This window comes from Mustela nivalis (genome assembly GCF_964662115.1).
Source record: "Mustela nivalis genome assembly, chromosome: 8".
Classification (NCBI taxonomy): Eukaryota; Metazoa; Chordata; class Mammalia; order Carnivora; family Mustelidae; genus Mustela; species Mustela nivalis.
The window spans coordinates 74702881-74722069 of record NC_139027.1 but is presented as its reverse complement, the minus strand read 5'-3'; the positions used below and the strand labels follow the sequence as shown (position 1 = coordinate 74722069).

At 54.2% G+C, this 19189-nt stretch overlaps 1 protein-coding gene across 4 annotated transcripts in view; it reads right to left on the bottom strand.

The window, feature by feature from the left end:
• Window positions 1-19189, bottom strand: part of FAM178B (family with sequence similarity 178 member B) — an 86840-nt gene that overhangs the window by 10937 nt on the left and 56714 nt on the right. The window contains exons 1-3 of one of the 4 annotated variants that reach the window (XM_082746875.1): window positions 17220-17429; window positions 13294-13381; window positions 5493-5618 (exon numbers count right to left, since the gene is read on the bottom strand). In XM_082746875.1, the coding sequence (XP_082603001.1) occupies window positions 5493-5618; window positions 13294-13341 (174 nt within the window). In that variant the 5' untranslated portion in view covers window positions 13342-13381; window positions 17220-17429. Of the gene's footprint in view, window positions 1-5492; window positions 5619-6852; window positions 7173-9834; window positions 9859-13293; window positions 13382-17219; window positions 17430-19189 lie in introns of those variants that run through there. The other 3 variants (XM_082746874.1, XM_082746877.1, XM_082746876.1) reach the window with 3 other exon arrangements.

Here is a 19189-nt window from a genome sequence, read left to right as displayed (position 1 = left end):
AGTAAGACTGGGAAGAAGATAATCACAGGGTTGTCTAGAAGGACTCAAAGGTGGAAGAGATGGACTGTCAGGCCAGCCAGTGTCAGTGCTAGGTGAGTCACCCTGCGTGGAGCAAGGGCTGTGCCTGGGGGAGGTACCCCAAGAATCCCAGGACCACTGGGCCTGCGGCTGAGAACAGGCTCAGAAGCTGCCTAACGAACCCAAGCCTGCCCTCCTCAACTTCACTCTGTCACTTCAAGCCCTCTTGCACATTTGCAAAGAAGTCAGAGTTCCTGGGACCCAAACAAAGTGGGTCTGGGCCTGGGCCGTAAGTGGCCTTCAGCTGCTCACAAGTACCCATCCCGAAGAGGCTCGGGGACCTCCGAGGTGGGTGTGACCTGGGCTGGTGCGTGGATCTCCCCTCGGGGTCAGCTTCCCAGAGGCCATCTCTTCAAGGTTTATTTCAAAAGATGTTTGATATTACTCAATTTGGAGGAAGGAAGGAGGAACCCAACACAGGCGAGGAGGAACTCAGGATTCCTGAATATCTATTTTCTGTTTCTTCAAGCCAGTTCCTTTCTTCCCAACTCACCTAATCATGCCCTGACCAAGGTCTCCAGTCCTGTGGGCATGTTTCTCCTGACACCATGGAGAAAGGGGCAAGAAATGAGGACAGACACTTGTAGGTGAGACAGCAGAGGGTACGGGGAGAGGGAAAGGCCCCTGCTCCCCCTGGGCTTCTGGCTAACACAGGGCAAGGGGCCTGAACTCCAGCCAAGCCTGAGGGACTATGTCCCCTTGCTGGTGCTGTGTCTGCGGGAGAGGCAGAGCCAGGCACAGAGCTGCCAGGGCCTCAGGGCACCCTCCCTGCCCACTCCCCACAACTTCCCAAACCACACCCCAGTCGCTCCAGTGGCTCTTGGCAGGGTCACCAGACGCAGAGGCAGGCCAGCAGGAGCAAAAGCAGTCAGACGTGTTTGTCAGCTCTATTAACACAAGGGCAGACCACAAAGATATACAGAGATACACACAACACATATGTACACAGACATACATGCTCGCATCCAGACACACATGCACGTGTGCTCACACATGTGCACACACATGTGTGTGTATACGTGCGTGGCAAGCCCACAGCCTCTGTAGAAGATGTGCAGAGACCCAGGGGTGAGGTGCAAAGGAGTTCATGCAGCAGGACAGAGTCTGTTTACCCCAGAGCATCACTCAAGCGTGGCATACTCACCCACCCCCGTATAAAAACCAACTCCTTACACACGCACTTCTCCAACACACAAGCCATCCCAAGCCTTGGAAGCACAGAGCCAGAGAGCACTCGGTGTGCACGGTGAGGAAGCTGATGGGAGCCACCTGAGGTCCCCAGGCTCAGTCCCACCACTGGCCCCTTGGAGGCGGGGACAGACCATCACAGATACAGTGTCCTCATGGGACCCAGCTGTAATCGCATGAGGACACTCAGCAGGTTATGTGGGGTACATGCCCCAGAAGACAGGGAGACAGGAACCCAGCTCCTGGTGCCTCAGTGCAGCCTCAACTCTGGGTATGCCCCTTTTGGGAGCTCCGTTTTCTTCCCAGATGACGCTTAACTTCCTCAAACGTCCCAGATTTCACCAAACTGGGGGGAAAACTTCCATCCCACTGTAAAGATCCTGGGTCTGTAGACCTTCCGAATCCCCAGGAGGGGAAACATGGGACAAAAAAAGTTCCTTCATTATAGCAAACGGCCTGAGGAAAAGCAAGTAACAACAGGAAAGTGTGGTGAATAGAATATACAATGGTGAGTCCAATAAGACCAAAACATCAAGAACAGCAATAAAAGTGAATAGGCTGAGACTCTGAGATTGGGCAGAATGCAACTGGACAAAATCTGGCCCAAGACCATTCATGCAAGCCACAACTTCTGGTTTCTGGGTTGGGAGGCTGAGAGGGGCACTTTGAGGAGACGGTAGCAAAGTATGTCCAGTAACACGTTTGTCTGCAGGGCCGACAAAAGGACAGGCTCCCACCTGGTGCCCAGGGTCGCACTGGTCTCTTACAGAACAGGATCCAAGGACCCAAGGGAAGCCCTGGGACGCCCACTCTGCAGTCGCCTCCTGCATTAACACATCCTCTCCACCTCTCTCAGCTGAACTCTCAAGGGTCCGTCTCACTCTGACTTAGACGTTTATTCTCCCCCAGGACAGCCCTGCTCAAACCAGGCGAGCACAAGGCCCCCAGCAACCACCAAAGGGCTGAGCAACCATTTCTTTACCAAAAGCACTTGAAAATGCCCAAAGTGTTTTTCTCATCTCGCCAGGAAGCAGAGTCTTAGATTCTACACAAGTGCGGCCGTGATTTGCTAGGACACTTGGTGCTCTGACCAGGCTGGGACAGCCAGCTAGTCCAGGCGCCCCCCCACCCCGCCACAGCCTCCCCCCACCCCCGGCCCCCCTGCGATCCCGCAGCCAGACCAGCTCGCTGCTTTTGTTGTTCTTGGTGGTGAACTTTTCCAGGCAGGAATCTCACCAGCTGTAATCGCAAACAATGAGCTGCAACTGGTTCTCTGGTGAGCAGGTAAGGCTTCTGAAGTCAACACAAGATGCTCCAACACAAGATGCTTCCACTATACACCCTCATGGCCATCATGAAAACAAGGACTTCCAGAGATAAGGGGGCTGACACGGAGAGGCTGGTTGGAGGGCATGCAGAGGGAGAGGGTTCTGGAAACAGGGTAAGGAGAGTGGATGGCCCTAATGGAGTGGAAGGAGAGACTTCGGAGAGGGAGAGAGGAACTCAAACTGTGCTTATCTGTGTGTTCATTCATTCACTTATCCGGTGCCCAATATACTGGGGCTGTGGGAGGCCCCCCTGTTGTGCCCACGGTCTAGCTGGGAAGACCCATCAGTAAAGGGTCAACTGCAAAGCCACAGGATCAGTGGGGAGAGAGTCAACCTCTGGGCAAGGGAGAGCAGCTCGCCCAGCCCCCAGGGAGGGCAGGCCAGGGAGGGGAGGAAGGCTGGGACCTTCCTAAGAAAGGGAGGAGACTGAGCCAAGCCCCCCCACCCCACCCCACCCTGGGGCAAAGGAAGAGGTAGGGAGAGCAGAGGGGGAGGGGGGCCTGGCAGAAGTGTTTATCTTCAGGGCTGGAGGAGGGCTGTCACCCAGCCTCTCACAGGAAATCTCCCAGACAGGGGTAAGCAGGGCCTGGCGGATGGGGCTCAGCACAGCCGCCCCAAGGGCTGGGAGAGCCCTAATTTACTCCAGGCTGGGTTGCCTCGGGCCAAGCTCATTCTGGCCTTAGTTTCCCCACTGCCCCTGGAGAGAAGGAAGGCAAAGACTTTGAGCCCTAGGGATGAAAGGCTCAGTCCCAGCGCAGACCACCACTCCCTGTAAAACAGGGCGGGTGACGCCGCTGCTCTTTTTGGCTGGTGAGTAGCCTGATTTCCTTTGAAGATGAAACGTTCTCTGGCCTAATGAGGAGTCAGTTGGCCAAGGTGGGAGCAGGGTTGGGCTGTGGGAGCCCGGCATCTGCCCCACCTGGCCCCGCCTGGTCACCACCCGCCCAGGGGGACAGAACGCTTCCCACTGCTGTGCAGACCCCCATGCCTGCACCAGCCCCTCCTTCTCCCCTTCTCCGGGCCAGTGCCCTTGCCCTCCTCTGCTCCTGGCTACCTCCCTGTCAGGCCAGAACCAATCCTAGATGGGCGGGAGAGGCAGCAAAGGCCTTGGAGAACTGCCTTGGCCTCATGTGCCTCCTTCACTGCCCTGGGTGGGGACCCCATTCTCGGCTTCTGGGACACCCTGTCAAGCCACCCTGAACCCTCCATGTTTCCAGGCCACAGAGGTCATTTCCAATATGGTAGCTGACTGGGGGACACAGCTTCCTTTACATGCCTGAGAACAGTGCTCAGAATAAAGGACACCCTCAGACCACTTAATCCTCTTCCCTGGGTGTGGAACAGACATTTGCTACCAGATGGGCTCCTAAAAGCAAGGAGCCAAGTGGAGGTCTGTGCCCTGGTGGTCACAGCTCTGCTGGGTGTGGTCACAGGAGTAGCCTCCAAAGTATTTAAAGTGCACAATCTTCACTGGGCAGATCAGCTACAAGCCTTGTTCCCTCCTTTCTCTCCTTTTTCCTCCCCTCAGTCCAGCCTGGGGCCTGCCCACTGCATTCTGCTCAGAGAGACCCTTCCCGCCCATGGACCAAGCCCATCTCTTTTCTAGAGGCCCTGGAATATCCAAACGCAGCCTCTGCACCAGCTCATTTCTCAGGAAGTCGTTGGGAGACCAGAATGGGTTCATGCACATGGCTCGGGCTCTCCTGGGAGGCAGGCGGCTGTCTCGTAAATGCACTAACATTAGGCACAACTCAAAGATAACCTTACCTACACTTTCCAAAAGAGGCACATACACCTGGGATTATCATATCTTCTTAATGGTTCATTTGTGTTCATTAAGTAAATTAATTCATTTATCTGATTTGCAGAGCAATGCCCAAAGGGTGGACTTCTAGATTGTCAACATCCAACCTCCAAGTGAGCTTTTGGAATAACTACTTTCCTAAATTAGAAAGATCTCTATCTCCATTTCTCATCCTCAATGCCCCAGGGAGAGGGGAGCCCACTGAGATCCACACCTCTCCCCCTGCCCTCCTCGCCTCCCAGAGCCAAGCTTGGGGCTCCCACTTTGAAGCCCCTACATCCCACACCACTGCCCCTGCTTGACCTTCACCCCCAGGGTCTACAGTCTTCCCCATTCCAAACCACACGACCTGCAGGCTCGGGGGTACCTCTTTGTCCCTGACTCCCGCCAGAGCTGGGCTTACAGGAGAAATGGGCAATGTCTGGAAAGTCAGTTAAGAGGGCTGGAGGACAGGCGCCTGGGTGGCTCTGTCAGTTAAGTGGCTGATGTCAGCTCAGGTCAAGATCCCAGGGTTCTGGGATCAAACCCCAGCCCCATGTTGGGATCTCTGCTCAGAGGGAACCTGCTTCTCCCTCTTTCTCTGCTCCTCCCCTCTGCCCCCCCTTGTGCTCTCTCTATCAAGTAAATAAATAAACCTTAGAAAAAAAAAAAAAAAAGGAACAACTGGGGGAAAAGGTCAAGGGCTCAGCCTCAGTGGCAACCACGAGGAACAGGGAGAAGGCGCCCAGCTCCACTTCCCTCAGCAGCATTTACCTCCTGCATCTCTCTAAATTGTGCTGTGTGGCTCACAGAGCACCCCACGCTAACACATCCCTAACAGACCATAAAGGATGCAGCACAACCCCGGAGCAGGGCCAGGGGGCTGTGCATGCCCAAGCACACAGCGCCCCACTATGCCTCCATGAAGGGCACTAATTACAGGCTCTGCAGGGATGGTGAGCACCTCCTCTCACCAGAGGGAGGCAGCTTGCTGGAATTTTAAGGCCCTGGGGTTTTAGGAGGACGGGCAGCATGAAGGCCCTGCAGGCCGGGCAGCGTGGCCGGCCCTGCCTTCCCTCGAGCCTGGCCGATGCGGGCAGGTGCTGGGTGCTCACCTTGTGGTCTAGCTCAGCACTGGCCTTTGGCTGTTGCTCCTGGCCGGGTGGCAAGGTCACAGAGCCCAGATGCTGCCTGAGAGATGATGGCCTCATGAGACTCAGGAGCTGGCTGAGCAAAAACAGCTGGGAAGGAGAAGAGATGCTGTCATACAGGGGTGGCTGAGATACTGGGGGACCTGGCCGGCACCAGTAGGTCAGAGCATGGGCTCTGGAGCCAGACCACCAGCTACCATGGCCTGGATCCCCCCTCACCAGTATGTTGTGTGGCTTCTTGGAGCCTTAGGGTCCTATCTGCAAAATGGAGACAACAGCACAGCCTCTTCCCAGGACAGGAGAGTCACGCTTGCACATGTGGCCTGGCACAGGCTGAGCCTTCCTTTAAAGGAGTGAACCAAGAAGAGCTCTGTAGGCTGGGGATTTGATCCACTTCCCTGGAGGGAGCCCACAGGCCTGGAAGAATCAAGGCACCCAGAAAGGGCCAGACCCTTCCTGCCCCGAGCTATTGCTCGAGTCCCTCACTCCCCTGAACTTGCTGTGGGCTTGGAGAGACATACAGAGGAGCAGAGGCTCTGAACCACCAGCCCCCTCTCCTGCCGGCTGCGCTTGCTCCCCATCACTCTGTCTGCCCCCATTTCTCCGCCCCCGCCCTTTTCCTTCCAGGGGATTTTAAAGGAAATCCAAACACTGTATCATTTTACCCATAAAGAGCTTTTCACCGAAAGGGATAAGGATTTCTTTCCCCAGCATGGTCACAGTATCATTCTCCCGCCCAGCAAAATTACCAAGAACTCCTTATATGCTCTAACACCACGTTCAGGTTTCTCTGATTGTCTCAAAAGTGTCCTTACTTGTTGTGTTGTTGGAATGGGGACTGCCCACCAGGGCCGCACACTGCGTGTGGTTGTTCCTTGATCTGCTAGCTGTCCCGCCCCCACCCCCCATGTAAACTGCTGACCTTCTCTGAACAAATGGGAGTGCCCCCACCCCTCCCAGGAACAGGGCCCAAGGGAGTCCCGCTGTCTGCAGGAAGCCACTCCTTCTGGCCCAGCCCCTGCACCTGGTTTGTGCAGCCTGGGTTCAGCCCCAACAAGGACCCTTCAGCTGCCCTGGAGCTAACTTGTGGTCAGGACAGAGGCAGGCAGTATGTGGGCCCTTGGCGCCTCTGGGCCCACCTGCCACCCTGGGAGAGTGGGGGATGCAGATGAAGGAGCAGAGACATCGGAGTTCACAGACGCACCATCTTTTTAGATGGAACAGGTGTAGGCTGGCCCAAAGGGTTTAGGCCCAACCCCGGAGCCCAGCTCTCTGCTCTAGCCCAGCCTTGCCCGGCACACCTGGCTTCCTCTCCCTGACTCACGAGAAGACACCTGCTCAGCATCTCAGCCGGCCACAGACTTAGACAGCCCACAAGAGCAGCTGGGCTGAGGTCTAGGAGTCAGGCCTAGGGCCTCGGCTCCTGGAAGGGGGCCAGGGCTTCTTGGCCTCGTGTCTGATCCCTTTAGTAAGGAAGAGGAGGAGGCAGGGAAAGAGAGAAGGTTCCAGGCGAAGAGAGGCACCATCTGGAGCTTCCCCCAGACCAGAGCTGTGCCATCTCGCTCAGGCCTTGCAACGCTGAGGATGGTTTCCAAAAGGGCCCTGCCTGCTTGGGGATCACAGCTGTGCAGCCCACGCCCCCAGAAGCTGTCCTCAGGCAGGCAGCCTCGCCCCAGTTAGACCCTCCCTGCTACGGGAGCCCTGGGCGGGGCTGCAACAGCAGCTCGCTGGCTCGGCTAGCTCCCCTGTTTTTCCTCTCCATGAAAACAGCTTCAGCGGGCCCTGCGCAGCAAGCTGCCGCCTTGATCGCTCACTCTCCTTTGTTTCCAGTTCTGGCAGCCACGCCCCCCGCCACCGGACCAGGGCTTATTTGGACAGTGTGCATCCCAGCAGGGAGGGCCAGGGCCTGACATCGCACCTCCCCACCTCCCCCCCACCGCTGGGAGCTGTCTCTGCAAACACTCAGCCCATTAGGACAGACACCTCCAGGCAAGTGGTGAAGGATCACTCAAGAAGGCAGGCCTCCACTGGTTCTGTCTGCCCGGCAGGCAGGAGAAGGCCAGAGAGTTCCAGCCAGGCGGCTGGCCACATACATGGCTGGTCACTCCTGTGCTCAGGCCCCAGTAGTGTTTCTATCTGCCTAGTGGAGAAGGGCAGGATTTCTTCTTCTTCCTTTTTTTTTTTTTTAAGATTTTTTTCTGTCAGAGAGAGAGCGAATGTGCAAGCAGGGAGAGCAGCAAGCAGAGGGAGAAGGAGGCTCCTTGCTGAGCAAGGAGCCCAATTTGGGACTCGAACCCAGGAACCTGGGATTACAACCTGAGCTGAAAGGCAGACACCTAACCAACTGAGCTACCCAGGTGTCCCAGAAGGCCAGGATCTTAAGTGTCTGTGAGGCTCAAGCAGCCCCACTGTCCCCTGGAGCCCACACCCCGACCGGGCCTTCTGACCAGATGCACGTAGCTGCCCCTGTCCACCGACCAGCCCCAGGCCCTCAGGTCTACATTGCTGCCCATGCCACCCACACCTGCTAATTCCCTTGCCCCCTTTTGGACTTCTGCGTCCACCACATTTACCACTTCCTGAGGCATTCTGTAATTTACTTGTTTACTATGTTTCTTACTGTCCCCATTCCCTCCCTAGAACGTAAGGCCCAAGAGGGCAGTTTTGTTCTCCTGCAGTCCTGGGGGGGTCAAACCCAGCCCCCGGCACATGGTGTATGTTTCATAAGCCTTTGTTCCGTGAATGAATGCAGGGCAGGGCAAGACTGCCTCTCCCTAGGAGATGCACACCCTCTTCCCCTGCACTTCGGCCATTTAAAGCCCATGTCTTCCCAACTCCAAACTGGAAGCCATGGCTTGACAAAGGAGGTTTGCTATGTTGCAAGAGGTGGCCTGGGATAAGCAGCAAACTCCCAGCTGGTCTCCAAACCTGATCCACCTGTGTCCTGCTGATCTTGGTAAAGGGCTTCTCCATCCTGCCAAGCTGCATTGGTCCTAGAGCCCTCCTGGTCTCCCTCCTCTCACATCTCCTGTCCCACTGGCTGCTTGGGAAACACACCTAGAGTCCAACCACTTCTCACCACCTTCTCCGCTATCTCCCCAGGCCAAACAATTGTCATCTCTTACCAGAATTATTGCAATCGCCTAAGCCCAACATGTCACCAGAGTAATTTAAAAACACTCTATAAATTAGAGGCACCTTGGTGGCTCAGTTGATTAAGCGTCTGCCTTTGGCCCAGGTCATGATCACAGGGTCCTAGGGTGGAGTCTTGCGTAGGCGCCCTGGTTGGTAGGGAGCCTGGCTCTCCGTCCCCCTTTACCTGCTGCTCTGCCTGCTTGTACTCCCTTTCTCTCTGTCAAATAAACAAATAATTTTTTTTTTAATTCATTTGACAGAGATCACAAGTAGGCAGAGAAACAGGCAGAGAGAGAGAAGGAAGCAGGCTCCCTGCTGAGCAGAAGCCCGGCACGGGGCTTGATCCCAGGACCTTGAAATCATGACCTGAGCTGAAGGCAGAGACTTTAACACACTGAGCCACCCAGGTGCCCCTAAAATTTTTTTTTAAGATTATTTGACAAAGAGAGAGAGACTGCAAGAGAGGTGACACAAGCAGGGGAAGTGGGAGAGGGAGAAACAGGGAGCCCTGGGGCTCAATCCCAGGACCCTGGGATCATGACCTGAGCCAAAGGCAGACGCTTAATGACTCAGCCACCCAGACACCCCAAATAAATAAAATCTTTTTTTTTTTTTTTCAAAAGATTTTACTTATTTGACAGAGGGAGAGAAATCACAAGTAGGCAGAGAGGCAGGCAGAGAGAGAGAGGGGCGGAAGCAGGCTCCCTGCGGAGCAGAGAGCCCGACCGACATGGGGCTCGATCCCAGGATCCTGGGATCATGACCCAAGCGGAAAAGGCAGAGGCTTTAACCCACTGAGCCACCCAGGCGCCCCAAATAAAATCTTTTAAAAAAATTCTATAAATTAGGGTGCCTGGGTGGCTCAGTGGGTTAAGCCTCTGCCTTCAGCTCAGGTCATGATCTCAGGGTCCTGGGATCGAGTCCCGCATCAGGCTCTCTGCTCAGCAGGGAGCCTGCTTCTCTCCTCCCTCTCTGCCTGCCTCTCGGCTTACTTGTGATCTCTGTCAAATAAATAAATAAAATCTTAAAAATAAATAAATAAATAAATAAATAATTCTATAAATTAGATTTTGTTTCTCTTATCAAAACTTCCCAGTGGCTCTCCACTTTGGCATGAACACAAAGCCACTATCATGGCCCAGAGATGCTGGTGGATTGAGTCCCCACTTACTTGTCTGACCTCAACTTCTACTACTCCATCCTCAGTCTTCTGCCAGCCACAGTGGCTTCTGTTTTTCCTCCAACCTAAAAGAACTCTATCTGCCCACTTGCTATTCTCCTGAGAAACCTGCCTGACTTTTTTAGTTCTGTGCACAAATGTCTCCATCTCCCAACATTCCCTCTCCTCTTTATCTGGCTTTATTTTGCTCCAGAGCCCTTATCATCATCTGGTATGGCAAACATTTACTTTTTTCTTGGCGCCTGTGTCTGTCCGTCTGCCCCTAGACTGAATTTCACAAGGCAGGGACTAATTTCTGTTCAGAACTGTATCTTCAGTGCTCTGAGTAGGGTCTAGAGCACATTGGTGCATGAAGCTAAAACCCTACTGTTTTTGGGATATTGCCAGGATTCCCAAGGACAACAGCAAGCGGCCTGACCCAAGGCTTTCCTGGAAAATGCGGGCCTTGTGGGGAGGGGCTTGTATCCTGACCACCTACAGAAGTCTCATTCCTTAAATTCTAGTTCTTTAGCTCTTGCTGGTAGGGCCTCTGACTTCAGCCTGAGACAGAGCCAAGCCATCCAAGGGTCAGGGACTCCTCCTGCCCAGCGGTGTGTCCTGAGAGGCCTCTGCCCAGGCACTCACCCCAGAACCTCTCCTAGACGAGTCAATTCTCAATCCCTGGGGTCCCCTTCATAGTCAATCAATTGATAAGGTTTATCAAGTATTTACACATCAATGAAGGAAGTAGAAACCGCAGCCCCTGTCCTTCTAGCCGCCACTTTGGAATAAAGCTCAAGGGACTAGCAGGGCACCTTCAGCAGGAAGTGGCCGGCATGGTCTGGGCTCACCATAGTGAGAGCAGAGGAAGGGGCTGAAGTTGCAGAGACGCCCAAGGGCCCTGCAGTTGAATCCTAGCTCCACGGCTTTCCTGCCGTATGACCCTGAGAAGTTTCCTAACAGCGCCTGCCTCAGTTTCCCCATCTGTGAAAAATGTCTGATGGTAACAGTCCTCACTGCTGGGGACTGCTATGAGAGGTAAGCTCTGAGAACAGCCCCGGCACACAGCCCATGCTAGGCAGAATGTTAGCTCCCACCACTTCGGTTGGAATGTGATACAAACAGGGAGGTCAGGGCACAGAGCTGTGCGCAGGGAGAGCAGGGCTGGCCCACAACAAGGACTGGGAAGAGCAGTGGCGTGGGCAGGGCAGGCCGCATAGAGAAGCTGGGAGAGGGGGCGTTGTGGGCTTTCACGTGGGTGGCTATTGGGGCCACAGTGGTGGCCCTCAGAAGGCGAATATCCATCTGACAGGCCAGACTGGAAAGCGGACTCCCTACAGCCCAGAGACCTGGGAGGTGCTGGCAGCAGCCCCAAGCCCACAGTGGAGATGGGGGAAGCACACAGGGAGGGTCGCAGACAGGCCCCGGCTGGTCCTTCTTCTCCCAGAGCCCCAGGAGGCTGCTGCAGCCATGCACGGCGTGCATCGGCCCCCAGCAGACTCTCCTCTGGGCAACACAGGCACTGACTCAGCCTCCTAGACCTGGCTCAGGACACCTTCTCTGGAAGCCACTTCACTGCCCTCGGGCAGTGTTAGTCACTGCAACCTCAGCCCACCTTGCTCACACCCTGTCTTCGGAGGCCTGGTCCTGGATGCAGAGCCTGGCATTGAGCCGGGCACACAGGCGATGCTTAGTTGGGCTCTCCTGAATAGATGGGTGCGGTGGGCATGCGGGTGACTAGTATGGCTGGAGAGCCCTGGAGCTAGGCAGGGCTGGGCCCCAGAAGCTGGGAGCTCCCAGGCCCTGATGCTTGAGCCCCTCTCTGGTGGCCGCCAAACACTGCAGCGGGGCAGCCGTCCCGACCCTCCACCTGCAGCCGGCCCTGCCTTTCCTGATAGCGACACTCTGGCCTTTCCCCTCGCTCTGACCCCGTGCTCTGTTCTCCTTGGGGCTCACTGACCCCCAGAGCCCTCTGGGACCAGGCGGTCTTGTCTGCCTGCTATGTCTCCCTCCCCTACCTCTCCCCAGGGAAGAGGGAACTTCCTCTCGCACACTCCAGGGGCTCAACCTCAGGCTCATTCACTCCACAAGCACACCTGGAGTCCCTGTATGTCAGGCACTGTGCTAGGTGCAGACGGGCAGTGATGAATAGGAAGGATTTTGTCCCTGCACTCAATGAGCTGCAGCCGGTGTGTGTGTGTGTGTGTACACAGACCCTGACCCAATAAATAAGAAAATGTCAGGAGGTAAACCATTTAATACAGGGTGATGTGCCGGGGACTTTGGCTTGGGTGGTTAGGAAAGGCCTCTGAATGGAGGTGACATTTCAGCAGGAACGGGAATGACAAGAAGCTCCAGCTGGGCTAAGTCCTTCGAGAAAGTATTTGCGGCAAAGAGGGCAGCAGGGGCAAAAGCCAGGCCAAGCCCACTAGGAAAAGCCAACACAACCAGTCAGCTTTCTGAGCTCCCGCTCTGCAATCCCAGCACTGCAAACTCAGCAATATTGTCCAGCCTGCCCCAGGATGTGCCAGAACGATCTCTCAGCGCTCTGGGCAAGGGGTGACGCAGGTTTCCCAAGTACACTTCTACAAGCAGAGACACACAGCCCTTCACAGGGACTGCCTTGTCCCCCTTGTGCTGCTGAGTTGGAGGGACTGGTGGTACCCAGCAACTATTCTGGGATCCCAGGAAGCTTCTAGGGGGAGAGGGTGACAGCATGCTCAGCCTCCCCATCATCTACCCTTGGCTGGCTGGGACCCACGCTGCGCCCAGGGCCCCAAGCTGCAAAGGCTGTGGTCAGAGCTTTCTGGAGAGAAGGGGGGTGGGGAAAGAAGACAAAGCTCTACTTTTCTTGCTGCCCCAAGAATGTCTAACACTGGAAAAGGAGAGGCACTAGGAGTGAGTAATTTTAAGGGCATAGGGTTTGTTTTCACTTGCACTGTTTTTTCCCCCACCTATAAGAAGTAATATAAGCAGGGACGGGGAAGGAGAGAATGGGAATTAGCACTGAATGGGTACGGAGATTTTACTTGAGAGGGTGAAAAAAAATATGGTGGTGTTGATGGCTACACAGCATTGTGAATGGACTCAGAGCCACTGAACTGGACACTTCGAATGGTTGAACTTTGCACTTAAAATTGTCATGATGGTTAAAAAAAAAACAGCAAAAAATGTTAAAACGGTAAATGTTCTGTTATGCATATTTTACCACAACTAAAAAAAAAAAAAGCAAAAACAAGCAACACATGCTACCCCCTCACTGTTCCAGCCTCAGCGCCTAGCACACAGTAGGCATACAAATCATTAATTGCTGAATGAGTAAAAAAATCACCCTCAACTTGGCTCTCTTGGCCTGAGGCTCCCAACCTTTGAGAAAAACCACAAGAGCAGGCAGGCCTTGGCAGGAGCCCTCTGCTCATCCACAGACTTCCTGGGCTGAGGGGATGCTGCGCAGCGGAAGCCAAGACTCACCTGGGCCTTCTCTTGCCAGAGAGGAAGCGTCTCTTGCTGGTCCAGCATCTGGGCAATGACCAGGAGGCTGAGCTGGCTTCGAAGCTGCCTGTGAGGGAAGGAGTGAGAAGGACAAAGGGTGGGACCCTCTGCGAGTGAGTGGGCTGGAGGCGCACACGGGGGCCTCATGGGAGAGGCGTGCTGTCTGGAGGACTTTGCCCTGTTCTTCTGGTTTATAGTATTTATCATGTATTTTATTTTATTTTATTATTATTATTTTTTAAAGATTTTATTTATTTATTTGACAGAGAGAGATCACAAGCAGGCAGAGAGGCAGGCAGAGAGAGAGGAGGAAGCAGGCTCCCTGCTGAGCAGAGAGCCCGATGCGGGCCTCAATCTCAGGACCCTGAGATCATGACCTGAGCTGAAGGCAGCGGCTTAACCCATTGAGCCACCCAGGCGCCCCTATCATGTATTTTAGAAGCAATAAAACATGACAGTAGAATTGAAAAATGAGCAAAAGGAAAAAAAAATTAAAGTCACTGGTAATTCCAGAGGCTGGCTCAGCAGTGTTTTTCTTCTGAGTTGGTCTTTCTGAGTATCTATGCTTATCTGAGGATACACAGAAATAAGGAACATTCAATTACTTTTGCAAGATCTTGGCCTTTTCTGTCCTTTGCAGCATTAGAATCTTTCAGCCCACGTAGGGTAGGCTGAAAAGGTACCTAGGGTAGGGTAGTGGAAAGTGGGGCTAAACTTTGTCTTTTTTTTTTTTCCACCCAGCATCAACTTTCCTTTAGAGAAGCTGCTCAGCCAGGGTGGGCCCAGGAATCAGGCATGGCCCATCAGAGTCGGAGTGACTGAGCCACTTAGAGGTGCCCTGGTTGTAATTATCATCAGAGCGTGTACCTGTCCAGCAGGGCCACTTATCTGACAGGAGGCAATCCTACACCTGCTGGTGACCATCCTGCCTCCCTGTGGGAGAGCCTGGAGGATGAAGCAAATAGAGACTGAGGACAGGGACAGAGCTCTGACAATACCTAGAGCCTAGAGCCTGCTGTGCCTGAAGCCCCCAGCCCCTGGACCATTCAGTAGGTCATTTGGCCATGTGGGCCAATAAAGTGCCTTTGGCTTCAGTCAGTTTGGGCTGGGCTTCTGAGTCTAGCACTAGCTTTTTTTTTTTTTTTTTTTTTTTAAAGATTTTATTTATTTATTTGACAGACAGAGATCACAAGTAGGCAGAAAGGCAGGCAGAGAAAGAGAGCAGGCTCCCCACTGAGCAGAGAGCCAGATGCGGGGCTCAATCCCAGGACCCTGGAATCATGACCTGAGCCAAAGGAAGGTGCCCCTAGCACTAGTCTTAACTGATTCACTCATGGGGCTAGTATCTCTTCTCTTTGGGACTCAAGACCTCTGATGGGGATTTCAGATGCTCATGTTCAGGGCTCTGATTTCCACAGGTCCTTGAGGACTAGAGTGAGCAGAAAGAGAAAAGAGGAGGGGGGTGGAGACCAGAGGATGACACTGGGGCGGCAGTGATTGAGGAGGCTGGGTGATGGGAAGAGAGGTTGAGGGCCTCTCCTTTGCCCAAGCTCCGTGCCATAGCTCATCTCTACCAAGAAGGTCATGTCTCTCTTGCATCTCCATACACAGTGGTTCCCCACGGGCAGAAGACCTTGATGTGGTCTGGACCTTGATGTGGTCACAGTCCCTGGTTTCTGCATCAGAAATCAGAGCCGCCATCAGCAGAAGCAAAGGAGAGATCCCGAAGCCAGAGGAAACAGAAGGAACCTGAAGGAAGACACTTGGGCTGGAACCAGCTCCTCAGAGGAGACATGCCCTCAGGTCACAGCACTGCTGAGACGATGCCCACAGCTGCTTTCCCCCGTGTTCCTGGAATGACGGCACAAGGAACTGAAAGACTGGACATTGGGAACAGCCTGCTACAGGCAGCACTGGGAAATGCTAAGCAAGTACTTTGGGGAGGCAGGATCCAGTCTGGCCACTTCCAGGCTTGGTGGTCCACGGCAACTTCCCCAGAGCAGGGCCTGCTGCTGCCCAGGCCTCACATGACAGAGGCAACTGGGGTAGGAATGGGGAACTGGGGTAGGAACTGGGGTAGGAAGGGCTCCTCAATGTCGCTGTGGGGCTGGACAGGCTAGTACCGCAACCAGAGGCCTTACTGATGTTCTCAGCACTTTGTCAAGAAAATCAGCAAAGCCACAGATGAAAAAGAGAAAAAAAAGCACCAGCAGGCAGTACCACCATACATCAGAAAGGAGAACATGAGAAAGGGGACAATGCACTGGGGGTGGTGTGGGCCGCAGAGACGCTCACATCCAGCCGGTGGGAATTCGAACTGTATATCCACTTCGAGAAACTGCTTGGCAAGATCAACAAAAGATGAACTTGTGCTCACCCCATGACCTAGCAATCCTCCTCCTCGGTACCTACGCATGCACATGTGCGCGCGCGCACACACACACGCACACATAAGACAGAAGTGCACTTTAAATACACCATTAGAAGGCATATCCTGGTTGGGCGCTATTGATACAATTCAATCCTCCTCATAATGACAGGGAGCTAAAATGACACCCAAAGTCCCAGATGATCTTCACAGTGTCACGCCAAAGAAGCCTGATTCAAAAGAATACATGTGCACGATTCAATTCCTATGAAGTACAAAAATGGCCAAAGAGCAGCTGTTGGCAGCCTGGGTAGTAGTAATGGCTGGGGGGACCAGCAGGTTCTGCTCCTGTTGCCTTTCTTGCTCTAAGTGCTGGTTTCACACGTGTTCCCCTTGTGGCCATCCGCTGAGCCACGTGCCTATGAGCTGGGTTCTGTTTTGCTTGTAGGCTGTAGTTCAATAAAACTATTACGCAGAGAAGAAATTCAGGTGGAGGGGGAGACAGGATTGCCAGATTTAGCCAGGAAAAATATAGAATGCCCAGTTAAATGTGATTTCTTATGGATAAACAAAGAGTCAATTTCTTACCATATGTCTGACCCCCCTACCCCGCAACCACACCCCATGCAATGTTTGTATTTTATCTGGCAACCCAGGGAGGGGCCAACCATCCCTGATCCATTTTTGATCAGGAAGACCTGACATTAACCAGCACGGGGCCCGCCAGGACCCTGTCTCCCTTTAGCCTTGATCCCTTTCTGCGGAGCACCTCAGCATCCCCACCTGACCTTCTGAGAGCTGCTGAGAGACAGCCTCCTTTAGCGGCATGGCGTAGAAAACAGGAGTCCCTCATCATCCCCCACACCAGACCCCTGCAAGCATGGCCAGACCCTCGCCCCTCAGGGGGAGCCCCACCTTCCCTTTTGTACCTGAGCCCTGGCCACACGGCACACGGGCACACCCCGCATGGCTTCCATCTCATTGGCAGCCAGGACCTGCTCTCCAGCTGTTCCCCAGGAGCCCCAGCAGCAGCTGGCCCCAGAGCACAGTGGGAGGTAAGCGGCCCCTCTATGCTGTTGCTCCAAAGCTAACTTGTAGTCAAAGTCAGAAGTTCTGCATCTGGGCTTCATTAATCTGAAACCCAGGCCTGTGTGGGAGCTCCTTTACCCTGCACAGGGTGGGGAGGGGCCCAACCTGAGGATGGGGGTGCTGGCAGGCCAGTGGAGCAGAGCTGGGGTGGTTCCAGAAGGGAAGAGGCAGGCTGGGTGGGTCGGGACAGGGCTGCAGTCCAGAAAAGAAGAAAAGCACCAGAAAAAGCACCGGGTGAATGGATGAAAGGAACCCACATCTGAGGGTGGCATGCTCCCCATCGCTGTCCCCGCCTGCCCACTGCCTTTCATTATGACAGCCCCCCTGTCTTTAAAACACAGGCTCCTGCGCTCTCAGTTCACACTGGGACACAGGGACTGGGGACAGGATTGCTTTTTAATTTTGAAGGGGATCTTACTCTACGGAGGAGAAAAACGCAAAGACTCACCCCAAATAACACCCAAACTGTTCAGTGGGCAAGCAAAGGGGTCCTGAGGGCCCAGCTGAGGTTGGCCAGGGGCTCTTCCTCTCCTAGAAGCTGCCTGACCCCACCCAGCAAGGCCTCCCCGGAACTCAAACCAGACGGACAAAGGAGGATGCAGAAGGGACTGGAGCCATCCCAGCCACTGTCATATAAGGAAATGAGCTCCAGCTCTGTAAGCTCACACCAGGCCAGGCCTCCGCTTTAGCCCTGCCACCCTCCCCACTTCTCCAGCCCCCCTCCTCTCATGGGCCTCTGTAAGATCAGGACACTGGATTAGCGCTCAGAGGAGCCTAAGGCACTTCGAAACCTGGAAATGACTTTTCCAAATCCACAGCAAAGCTGAGAAGTGGAACACAGGCCCTCTGCTTCCCAGCCTCCAGCCTTCCCTCTAGCTCCTGCAAGGGGCAGCCCAGCCAGGCGCCGGGCACCCCACGAGAACTCAGAGGAGGGCAAAGGCACTAACCAGTGTGGGCCGCTAGGGCCTTGGGACATCTACCGGTCAGCGTGGCCCCCTCTGGTGCCCCTTGCCTTCACTTGTTCAGAAGGGAACCAGGTCCTGCCAGAGCTGAACTACCCTAAAAGGCCATCAGGCATCTGGCCAAAGGCGTGAACTGCCTTTTCCATGTCTCTAGGGCAGTTCAGGAAGCAACAACAGTGGCCTGTTCCGCTGTGGAAGGGCTGCCCAACAGCCTGCCTTAGGACATCTGCCCGTGTCCCTCCCAGGGACTGTCCACGCTGCCTCTCAGGCATCACGGCCCCCCATCATGAAGCTGACTTCCACATCCCCCATGCCCCCAGTCCTTCACTTGAAGCCTACCCACACCTGAGCATATAGTGCCCAGGCAGGGAGAACCAGGGTCCCGGGCTCGGAGCTCAGGGCAATCCCCTTGGGAGTCCGCCCCGTCATCCACATACATGTTGGGACCCTTTTAAGTGTGGGCATGCACAGTGCATTCAGGAAGACACAGCCACAGATCCTTACGGGGGACCACCACATGGCAACGTGAAGGATCCGTCCACAGCAGCTCACTTCTCTGTGGATGAAGCCACAAAGTGTCGCCGCTATGCCGAGGAACCCAGATACGAGAAAGAACACTGTACACAGCCGCATTTACGCCTGGGTGTAAAAACAGGCAAAACGAAGCTATGGGATGGGAGTCAGGGACGGGGTTTTCGTTGTAGAGAGAATGCCTGTGATGGGCTCGAGGGAGTTTCTGGGGAGCAGGTGATGGTCTGCCCTGAGATACAGCAGTAGTTACACAGACGGTCCCCTTCACAGAGAGCACTGAGTAGCCCCCTCTGATGCAACCTTTCCCGCAAGTATATTATACAAATAAAGAGATTACTGCTGTTCAGTAAATAAAGTTCAGACAGATGATTACAACCCAACGCCTATCTTCTTTACCATCCTGCTTCCCTCTTTCTTCTTTTCCGTATGATGAGGAAATCCGTAGTACCTCAGGCTTAGAACACATCTTCAAAGTCACCCCATCTAGGCGGTGCCTGACTGGTTCAGTTGGTAGAGCATGTGACTCTTGATTTCAGGGTTGTAAGTCATGAGTTCAAGCCCCATGGTGGGGGTAGAGCTTACTTTAAAAAAAAAAGTCACGCCATCTCATGACCGCAGATTTGTCCGTCTAATCCGTCCTTTCACATACTTGAGGGAGGTGGCCGTCATTTCCCACAACTATCTCTTCTCTATGTATGCGGCACCCATACTTTTCTCTCTCTCAGAATCTTTTTGCCACTGTGGGTTGGGTCCTCTGAAGGTCCTGGGGCCTGTCAACATTCTCGTCATTGAGGTGCTCCAAGCTGGCCCTGAGGCTCCTTTTCCTGGCTGCCCCCACCATGTGACGCAGTTCACAGACAGCCCAAAGTCTCTCTCACACGTCTTGCTGTCAAATCCCGTTTCCCAGATCCTCTTGTTAGTTGTG